This window comes from Babylonia areolata, chromosome 27, assembly GCF_041734735.1.
Source record: "Babylonia areolata isolate BAREFJ2019XMU chromosome 27, ASM4173473v1, whole genome shotgun sequence".
Classification (NCBI taxonomy): Eukaryota; Metazoa; Mollusca; class Gastropoda; order Neogastropoda; family Buccinidae; genus Babylonia; species Babylonia areolata.
Genome location: NC_134902.1, coordinates 14,737,345 through 14,748,863, shown reverse-complemented (window position 1 = coordinate 14,748,863; position 11,519 = coordinate 14,737,345). Strand labels below are relative to the sequence as shown.

Genomic DNA, 11,519 nt, shown 5'->3' with positions numbered 1-11,519 from the left:
TCTTTTATATACATATTTGTGTGTGTGTGTGTGTGTCAATGTCAGTGTGTGTGTGTGTGTGTGTGTGTGTGTGTGATGCACACAGGTTCCACGTGGACACCTGGAACAACTGCAGAAGTCAAACTATGGCCTCTGTGTGCAACAGCCATGCCAATGGTGAAAAACACTCCGTTCAGGTGATTCACTGATTAGTAGCTTCAGTGAAATGAGTATGGTGTGTGTGTGTGTGTGTGTGTGTGTGTGTGTGTGTGTGTGTGTGAGATTGCGATTGTGATTGTGAGTAATGGTGTGTGTGTTGACTGCATGTGACTGTATGTGTGATTCTGTGTGACCGTGTGTGCATGTGAGTATGTGTGCGAACTCGCACGCGCGCATGTGTGTGCGTGTTTGTTTGAGATACAAAGGCAGGAAGAGTAAGAGAGAGAGAGATACAGACATGGATACCTTATTCATGTATAGGCCATTGCCCCTTGTGATGGGTTGTAGCTGAGAGAGAGAGAGAGAGACATGGAAACAGAGTGTATGTCTGTGTGTGCAATGAGCAAGAAAGCAAGAGTGTTCAAAGATATCTTTTAAAATCTATTAATAGATTTTTTTTTTTCGTTTTTCTTTCTTTAACAATGAACACCCAGATCTTTATTCCTGATTCACATAGACAAATATCTTTGTGGCCTAAGTATCATCCACTTAACGTTGTATAAAAAGAACTGACAGAATCAGAGAGAGACAAACCTATCACAGTATCAGAGAGGGAGAGACAGACAGCACACAAATTTTTTTTTTATGCCATTACCTTACATGAACAACAACAACAAAAATATCTATATCTATGTGTGTGAGAGAGAGAGAGAGAGAGAGAGAGAGAGAGAGAGATTTTTAAGGGAAGTAACTGCAGCTTCAGTTCTGTTTCAATACTTTATTCAGTAGCTGTGAAAAGTTATCTCCCTTCTGTGACCATGTCAAAAACTTAGCATTACACTGCTTACAGATCAAAATTACCTGATTTCAGTGAACCATCATCCTAAACCATCAGCCTGCATTTAACTTTTAGCTTTAACTTTCATTTCTTACAGCCTATACTGTTACAGCTTACACCCTTGATGAATATTGATAAACAGGGTCCCTACAGATGTGACCAAACAAAATTCCAGACCTTTTCCCAGACCTGACTGAAAATTTGTCATATCAAACACAAACCAGACTGATTCAAAATGTATATGTCCGTGTCACACCACTGAAAAAGATGTTCAGTTTTCACCATTTTTTGTTTGTTTGTCTTTAATGCAGTGATATCTTTGATGAATGGTACTGGTCAACATTCCAAGCCTTTCCCAGAGCCTGAAGGGCAAAACATGTTGTTTTTTTCCAGTTCCAGAAATGGATCTCTAATTGTTTCCCAGCCTTTTCAAAACTTCTGTGAGTTTGTGTAAACCATGAACATATACTACTGGAGTGTGTGCATAGATTAAAGTGTGTTGAAGCTGAATGCCACCAGGATCTGACCAGATGGTGAAAGAACTGGTGGACTGGCTGGATGATGGGTAAGCTGAACAGTCAGCTCCACATTCTCAAAAATCACAGGTATTTCTTTTCTTTTTTTTTTCATCTTCAGCAGTCATGGAATGCAGCCCCCAATGCTCATTATGCAGGTCTCCTTGTGAGCTTTTATGTGCTCTGATTCAGTTCAGGCTGCCAGACCGAGATCCCACGTTCAAAAACAAGGTTCTCAGCACATTCTTGTATGGATCAGAGTTCTGGAAAGTGGCCATAAGCATCAGCCATAAACCTTAACAATTCCTTAAATGTTCCCTACCCCAATTCTGAAGAAAAATTTTGCCCCCAAACCATTTGAAACATTCAGCTTGAGGGGGAATAAATCAAAGCTGGACATCACCACTGAGATCAACTTAAATCAAGCAAAAAGATATGGCACTGAATAGGACATATCCTTAGAATGCCATCAGCCCTTTGCTAGATACAACATGGGAAAAGTGTGCAAGGAAGCCCAAAGAACAGCTTAAAAAGAACTTAACTCATTCAACCCTGCGCCCGCCTGAGAGGTGTGCGCCACCGATCGCCATTCTCCACCTGAGCCCACCTGACAGGCTTGTGAAGAAACCCATTTATCTAAACCAGTGTTCAGCTCATTATTATGCATGAATCTGCTAGGTAAGGGAAGTAACTCCAACTTAACTTCCTCCTTCACTGGCACACAAAATTTCGCTCTCCAAAAATCAAACAATTAGTGTGTTTTTTATCCGATTTTCCACATCAATATTGTAAAACGTCAAAGGCTTACTGCGCAGTTTATAGCTCAATGAAATTATAATGGACTCTTGCAGCGAATTCAACCCAGATAATGACGATTTATCTTATAATTCTTTCAATAATTCATGGGAAAGTGAAGGAGATGAAATTAGCAACCACTGAAGAAAAAGTGGCTGAGATTTCAATCACGAATATATAGCCCACAACCTTGAAAATGGACAGATGCTGACATTTCACAATTTCTATTTGTGATTTAAAGTTACAAGTAAACTATTACATCCTTTGTCTTGAGAATTCAGCAATTTGTTTCAAAATTACATTTCAGTCATAACGTGAAGTTCAGTAGTTAATGGTTGAGCAGCTGCTATGAATTTGTGCCTAAAGTGAAGCACCCCTTCCCGTTGATGCAGCAAGGCCAAAACATGCCAGACTGGGAAGGCTACACAGGCAGATAACCTTAACCCTTTCACTACCATGGTCGCATTTCGGCACCAGCTAGGTAAAGCACCCATGTAACTGAAATGCAACCAGATGATGGGCCTTTTGTGCATTGACCTAATGCTCTTAATTTTCAGTGGTAGGATTGGCGATTTTGTTTCCTACACATCACAGGGAAATCCCCAGCTATTCTTAAACACCATCTTTTCTGTGGTTCCTGCACAAGGTTAATTTGCACTCTAAACTGACTGGCAGATTGGAACAGCTATACATGGGGGAAGCTAGCTAAGATATGTAAGACAGGCAGCAGTGGAAATTTCTAGCAGCAGCTTTATGTTTCAAAAGGCAAAAAGATGATTTACTAAAAACTAAACTTATGTAGTCATACTCATTTGGAGGGAGGGTATGTATGCTCATTTTTCTTTTAACATCTTTCTACAATCCATAAAATGCTAACATTGAATATCTCTTCAATCTGCATACTAGATCTTCTACATGCATGCAAAGGGGATTTAGGCACAAGTAGGCCTACACGTATACATTTAATTTAAAGATCTGTCAGAAAAAAATGTATTCATCCTTAATTGCATAATGAAAGATCACCATCTTTTGCTATTTTAAAGTGAGATAGACATAAAGAGAGATGGCAAACAATGTTTTCAATAACAACAAACAATAATACCTTCATCAATATAACTTTGTTGTTGCTGTTGCTGTTTTTTGTTGTTGGTCCAATTAAGCTGACAGAACTTTATAATCAATGTTTATTCAAAAGCTAATGAATTTCGCTGTATGTTCATCTCCTGACACATAATGCACACACACACACACACACACACACACACACACACCAACAACAACAACATATTAACTGAATAACAGAATGACTGCCTCTCTGACTCATCAATCTTTAATATTTAGAGACAAAGATTTTAGACTACAGTCTAGAGTTACAATTATTATCTGTTTCTACTGACGACAAAATCATTAAAAATTTCATACATATTATGGCTTAACACATCAGCATGAAATAATGTCATGAAGGCACTGAAAACATCCACCACAAATGAAATTCATGGCAACGACAGCAACAGAATGGTCAGAGATAAAGAGAAGGAGAACAAAGGGAGAAGCCAAGAGTCTCTACATAGATGACAGAATGAGAGACACAGACAGACAGATATCTGAGTGTGTAATGTAGGACAAAAATAAATGTAAACTGCATCATGTTCTCTTCATATTTTAGGCCCACGTGTACGGTCATTGCTCTGTGTGGCAGTGATACAAGACCTGTTAGACATCACTCGCTCCATCAATCATTCTGTTTCCCCACAGTTTATAACCATACAATGTAAATAACTTTAATAACCATACATATGTGTTACATTCAAAGGCATATGAAAAAAAATCTTTGGTATATTATCCACGACTAGTGATAAAAAAAACAACCCAAACAAACCCATACAACTATGAATAAAAAAATAAAAAAAAGGATCAAAATCGGGAGGGGCTTTCGTCAAGGGGTTTCATTAGTAACAAGGAAACATAATTTATTGATGAGGCTTTCCTATTGATTTCTCTCTTTCCCTGCACTCTCCCTGCTGGGCTTCGTTGAAGCAGAAAAGTTGCCTGACCAGTTTTCTGTCCCAAGAATCCTGTTTCCAAGTTTGGGGACACAGAAGGGGACTGTGTTGGAGTGCCTATATTTGAACAGGCTGAGATAAGAGCACATAGAATTCCTCTCCACTTCCCGTTGAAGGGCTTTGTTGAGCTGTGCAGTGCTGTCTCACATTTCCCCACCCCTTCTTTTCACAGCCTTTCTCTTCTCGCCTTCTTCTTCTTCTGCCCCTCCCGCAATGTTCCTACTTTGAAGAAAAAGAAGATATGTTTGTAGGAAATTGCGCTTCTTTCTTTTCTGGTCTTTGTTGGTAATATTTCTTCGTTTTTCCCAGTGATTATAACTGGCAAATATAAGTAAACAAAGGTAAGTAAACAATACTAACCCCGGAAAAGCAGTTTGAGGCGTGTCAGTGTTGACTGTCGCACAAAATTTGAACAAATTTACAGACGTTGGGGACAAAATATTGACTTACCAGACGATGGAAAAACTTGGCAAACTTCCTTTCCATCATGAGTGAAGCTTACAAATGTATCAACAGTCGACACAAATACTCAGAGGAATGCAAACAGATCACCTGTACACTCAATCGACCTCAACTCGCGAATGTTGTAGTGTAGTCTGGTTGCGTCAAGGGGGACAAATCACCACGCGCGTGCATCAAGGGGCAAAACTGTTGCCTCTGAAGCTGTTCAACGTGGACCCTGTGTTGAGTTTCATGCATCGAGCTCAATGGGAAAGAGTGGCAGCCGCGGTAACAGGCCGCGCGAGGCAGCCGGTTCTCCATCTTGTTAGAGGCTGGCAGCGTACTGGTGGACAGTAGTAGAGTGTAGACATTTTCAGCAAAATATTTAATCGCTGTTTGGCAATAAACTGCGACAATAGGAATGAGAAAGAGTACTCTTTTTTAGATTAATAAAAAAAGAAAGAAAAAAAGCAAACGATCTTTTATTTTTGACATCTCTCTCTCTGTTTCCCTCTTAGTATTGACCATAATAATAATAATAATGATAACGACTAATGATAATAATGATTACAGTATTAATGATGTTGATAATAATATAACAACAATTGATGATAATAATAACAACAACAACAATAAGAAGAAGAAGAACAACAACAATAACAACAATGATAATAACACAAGAACAATAACAGTGATGATGATGATAATGGTGATGATGATGATAATAATAATAATTATAATAATAACTGATGCTAATAATAATAATAATGATAATTTAAGCAACAAATAGTTGTCTTAGGCAGTATCAGTATCAGTAGTTCAAGGAGGCGTCACTGCGTTCGGACAAATCCATATACGCTACACCACATCTGCTAGCAGATGCCTGACTAGCAGCGTAACCCAACGCGCTTAGTCAGGCCTTGAGAAAAAAAGAAATAAAGAGAGAAGTAAATGAATATTTAAAAAAAAAAAAAAAAGAAAGAAAAAAAGAAATAGAAAATAGAAATAAAAATGAAATAAAATGAAATGATAATGATGAATAAGGATGAAATAAAATGAAAACAAGATAAATAAATGAATGAATAAATAAACAATTTTTAAAAAAAAGAAAAGATAAAATGAATAAAAGAAATACTTTAAAAAAAACAAAAACAAAAAAACCAACAACTTTGTCTTGGACAAAGTTCATGTGGCGAATCGTACACTTAAGTGGACAAACATGATGTTGTCCATCAATAGAAAGACGGGCAGACAAAGAACTGTGCTTAGTAAAAGGAAAGAAAATGAAGACTTGAGAGAGAGAGAGAGAGAGAGAGAGAGAGAGAGAGAGAGGTCAGAAAACAAAAGAAAAAGAAAACGAAAGAAAAAAAGAAAATCAGAAAACAAAATAGAGGGAAAATACAGAAAGTGGGAAAAATAGGAGGTTGGATGCCCCACAATAGACACCATAAAACTGACATCGTCAGTGTGTGTGTGAGACAAAAAAATAAAAAATAACAAAAAAAAAAAAGGAGGGGAAAAAGAAAATGGGAAAAATTAGCTAGGAGGATGGAGGTCCCACAAAAAACACAACAACAACAAACAAACAAGAAACCAACAACCGAAAACTTTGTGTGTGTGTGTGTGTGTGTGTGTGCGCGCGCGCCATCACCTTCATCTCATTTTCTCTCCGTTTGCCCCCCCGTCTCTCCCGTAAGTTTTTGTCGCAGTTAACATTTTACAGCCGAGTAACCAATTTCTCTCTCCCTCTGTCTCTTGTCCAGTTGTTTATATGCATTAAAACCAAAGTAATTTTCAGCCACAATAGATTTGCCAGCTTAATTAGAGAGACTCAGAGAGGGAGAGGCGCGCGCGGCAGGCAGTAGCCTGTTTGTGTCTGCCGTGCCGGCGCGCGCGCGCGCGTGAGCCAGGTGTGTGTGAGCGTGCGCGCGAGCAGCACACGTCACTGCCAGTGGGTGCGCGTGAGCGCGGCCTCAGTGCATCAGGTAGGAAAAAAAAATGAAAAAGAAACTAGAAAGAAAGAAAGGAAAAAAGCTGGAACAGAAAACGCATTGTTAGTGTGGTTCTAAACCGACTGAGAAAATAATAACAAATGCAGTGTATGAGAAAAAGAGAAGACACTAACAAGACAAAATATTCAGAGAACTACAAAATTAGTATCCAATGGTCTGGTAGGCATTAGCTTTCCAGTTTCTTACCAGTCATGACATGTCATAAAGAATGACATCAGTATTATGCCGACTGCTCAGGTGAATTTACGAAGGCAGCACGGGATCATTTAGTACTTAAGAAGGTAGAATATACACTTTTGTTGACATTTTACCGGCAGCAATGCACAAACAAATACTTCATACTATGCTTATTGATAAGTAGAATATAAATACATAAACTACATGATCACATTTCTAAAGTTTGGATGAACATTGTCGGAGCATGTCCAGACAATTCATCAGTTTAGAATGCATGGAACTGGGCAGATGATGGCATCGACTTACATCATGTCTTGGTGTGAAAAGAACAGTATGTTTACACACAATTTTCTTTGGAAATGAACCAGTATTTGCAAATGTGACTCATGAACCCTGGTGCAGTAGATGTCAATTTAACGTGAGAAAGATAATGCAGCTGGTTGCATGGAGTACTATCATGGAGGTGCCATAATGCATCAGATCATTAGTCATGAATAGCAAAGATTGCCTGGAAAATGAAAATATCATTCCTGATGATCTTTTGAAGCCCTCCAGCTGGAAGCTGACACATGGTAGTCAGCAAATGAGGAAGTCACAACCGACACACAGTGGCTGATGTTCTCAATGCCAGCATGTGCTGAAATGAACAGTGCCATGCAAGCAATCACAGGCGTTCAGCAGTATCCCAGCAACCAGAATGATGGGGCATCTGAATCAATCACATCAGTCAAGAAACGAAAGGGACACACACAACATACTGACTACCTGTCTGCCAGGAACCTTCGATACAGCTTCCTGCTTTACATTGCCAAAAGTGTAACATGTGACAAACATATATGTCAACACTGGCTGTCAAAGAAGCCGGACTGAATTAAGATTATACAGGCCATAGAAGGAAATGTAGTGTTAGACTAAACATTAAAGAGAACAGATCAGGTGGTTACCATTGATGCCATAATAGTTGGCAAATGTGGTTGGTGAATCACTGCCTTTAGATCCTCAGCTCCTGTTTCAGCGGCTTGTTTCAGCAGCAAGTGGGAGTCCTGAGGACATGCAACACCTGTTAAGATATTACCTTCATGGGCACCCTCCGGCATATTTGAACCACTGGGGATCTTGGAACAACCACAAAATTCATTCCTTTCTGATACCATGTGGACAACAGTATGAGGACCGGTATGTCAATGCCATGGCTGGATGGTGAGCTGCAACATGTCTTGGGATGGTGAATCACTCCTGCGTCGACTTGAGGTGTTGAGGTTCAACTTTCCATAGTGAAATCTGCACTGTGACCATGTATGAATATTTCTTTGAAAGACACTGAGTGCATCACTGTTTTGATGGGTGTGGATTAGGTCAGACAAGAGTTGTGGGCATGGCTGTGAATTTCACTGCCTGCATGACTTTATCATAAAAGAAAGGATAATTTCTTGCCAACCCTATCAAAAAACAAAGCTTTGCCGTAAAAATGAGTAACAGGCTAGAAAGCCAGGGACAAAGAACAGTCCATTATGATTGTTATGTCTGCCAACCAGTTTGCAGAAAGACGGCCATTGTCATCGTAGGGAAGGATACCGACTTTCTCTTCAATTATGCTGGCCCAATGTCGCACGACATCGCCTTCAGGTCTGGTACACTATCGAAGAGTAAACAAATAATGAAATGTGTAACATTCAGTGGCTGTAGCAGGTGATGCTAACGTGTTGACTATTATGTGTACTTACCATTACAGGTTGTGACACACGACCTCATGTTTGGCATTGACAAATCAATTCCACCGAAAACTTCTTGACGAGAGAATCTTTCAGCACCAAGCTGTAGTATTACACAGAAAAGCATCTATTCATAACGTCGTCTGTGCTGGTGAACATACTGTGATGTTTCCTTCTAAAATGGCAGTCCTGCCAACAGCCTTGATACCCTTCGCTACAAACGGTTGTAGGAAATAGAGTCAATGAGAGCCACACATGATTGGTTCAGCCGCAGAGAAACTTGACTTCAGCCGCAGAGAAACTCAACCCTGCACGTGTTTGTCCACTGATCTGAATCTATTTTTTAGATCAGTGATGTTTATCAGTGTGCAGGTGCAACTGTGGCTTGATGTTTCTGTCGAACGAACAATGCAAGAGAATCGGCGGTGGCCGGTGGCCTTTTCTCCAGTGCTATCTCTGTCCATATCAGACTGATCTTCGGCCAGCTCCAGAGGCTTGTTTCACAGTCACCCGGCATATGCAGGCTGTGACTCCAGGCCTTGAAAGAAGCATGGTATTCAGTAATGTTCTGCAGCCTTCGGCCGGAAACTCCAGGGAGTGTCAGATGTGCAAAACCACTAGCACCTTCACTGCTGGACCTCACTGAAGATTTGAGTGACCTCACTGATTTGAATTAATTTCTCAGTCCTCTGTTTACTTGATTATTGGTGATAATTGTCTGAAGTGATTAATGTGTATTCTATGTGTTTAGATATTAAGTATGGGACTCAACGAGAGCTTTCAAATGAGGTGCAGCTTGACTATGGTTTGTGCATGAGTATGGGAAATGTTTAACGGGTACCCCCCTGGTTTACGCAATACTGATGATGTCATTTTTCTCGAGAAGGTATTGGAGTTGAGCCGCGGTATTCACCATATTCTACTGCCACTACTCATTCATGTCATAACAAAAGACGGTTTGTTGCTCACCGCATTTGGACCGAATGCAAATTTTGATTTAAATTCCCAAGTCTTTTACATCTCCTTCCAACATCATATTTCTTTCGTTGCTCATGTACTCGTCCTCGCCACTTCCACACAAGCGTGTTCGCGATTAAGAAACACGTCTCCCATGTCAGTATCTTACGATAATACCTGGCCATGGCAGTGGGATTTCAGCGCACAGACGTTAGAGTAGGTTTTGTCTGGTACTAACTTGCAGGAGAGTTCATCGGAAAAAGATCTTGGAGTCATTGTTGACTCTGGTCTCTATTTTGAACCATTAAAAAAGCCAATAGATTGACTGGAATGTTAGTTGGGAATATACAGTGTAAAAGTAAAGACATTATGGTGCCATTATTTAAGTCATTAGTCAGGCCAGTCTTAGAATATGGGAATGTTGTTTGGAATACAGGCTTAGTGAAACATATAGACAGTATTGAAAATGTTCAATGATTTACTAAAAGAATCATCATTGGCTTTGCCAATATGGCCTATGAAAATAGGTTGTAAACACTTCAGTAACCTAGTTTAGAATAAGGAAGACTGCGTGGTGATTTAATAGAGATGTATAAAATCACTCATGGATTATACTACAGCAGAACTATAAACTCTTTGTTTACATTGAATGAGAACACTGCTACAAGTACAAAAGGACATTCCTACAAACTGTTAAAAGTTTCAGTAAAAACTTCCAGATTAGCACATTTCTTTACTAACAGAGTAACAAATGTTTGGAATAATTTGTCACAAGACGTTGTTTCCGCAGGAACAGTGAATACATTTAAATATTATCTTGACATTCATTTACAGAATTTTAAATACAAAACTCATCTAGATATTTCTTGATTTTTCAAGCATTGCACACTCATTTTTGAAAAATGCACCATTCATATGTGGGGACTCTCTTTTTCTTCCCTACTTCAAGCCGGCAAAAGGCCTTGTCAGGCCTGCACGCCTTGATATTGATATATAATTACTGGCTTCATAGTTTCACAGATAAATGTTCAAACTTATGATGATTCGTGTTGATGTTTTCGTCAATACTGTGTATGCTGATGAATTTTGAGTTTGAATGGCTGATCCTAATCGGTTGTGAACATGATTTGCTTCTTGCTCTACCTACTCGACGTCTCTCTCAATCTCAGTTCATGCGGCACACAAATATGTGTTTTGCTCTTTCTTTATACATATCTGTTTTAAGTTGCTGCCAGTCACAGACATGTTTAAAACAGTTGTTTGTAATCGCAAAGTGACAAAATAAAATGCAGATTTTTATGATCGTGTCTTCAGTGGTTTTACTCTTTTTTCTGTTCTTGTGTGTATGTTCATGTACGATCGTGTGCATATGCATAGAATGATGTTCCCATCAGTTTGTGCCAGTAAAGATACCATCAATGTGTAAATCACATAACACACACACACAGAGTCACCGTGGCACACACACACACACACACAGACAATGAGGGAGCATGCAGTGTGTACGTACGTAGAATACAAACTGGTGCTTAGTGCACATGTGCATGTATACAGCTTCCACCCACACAAACATTCACACACCTACAGAAGAGCATGTTCAGGTACAGAGACACCGAAAACATGCATATGGGTATACACAAGTGCATGCACATATCTATGCACACTCACGTGCATACATGTGCACAGACACGTCTGTACATGCCTACACACAGAGACTGGTACAGACACAGACAAGGCATAACAAATGGATGAAACATGATTTCTAAATCACACTTCTTTGGTATGCTTTAGAGCTTTTTGCAATACACTAAGAAAAAATGCCACAAAAGAACATGACAGAATAAATTCAGCTGTATATACACATACCAAAA

General features: G+C 39.4%; 1 protein-coding gene and 1 long non-coding RNA gene across 2 annotated transcripts in view; one reads left to right on the top strand and one right to left on the bottom strand.

Moving 5' to 3' along the window:
• The window catches only part of LOC143301586 (uncharacterized), a 70,028-nt gene extending 64,863 nt beyond the window's left edge, over window positions 1-5,165 (bottom strand). The window contains exon 1 of the mRNA XM_076615971.1: window positions 4,800-5,165. Within this exon, the coding sequence (XP_076472086.1) occupies window positions 4,800-4,838 (39 nt within the window). The 5' untranslated portion in view covers window positions 4,839-5,165. The remainder of the gene's footprint in view (window positions 1-4,799) is intronic.
• Window positions 1-11,318, top strand: part of LOC143301587 (uncharacterized) — a 14,214-nt gene extending 2,896 nt beyond the window's left edge. Inside the window, exons 2-3 of the long non-coding RNA XR_013057813.1 lie at window positions 86-176; window positions 7,995-11,318. This is a non-coding gene — a long non-coding RNA (uncharacterized LOC143301587). The remainder of the gene's footprint in view (window positions 1-85; window positions 177-7,994) is intronic.
• The last annotated feature ends 201 nt before the right edge of the window (window positions 11,319-11,519 follow it).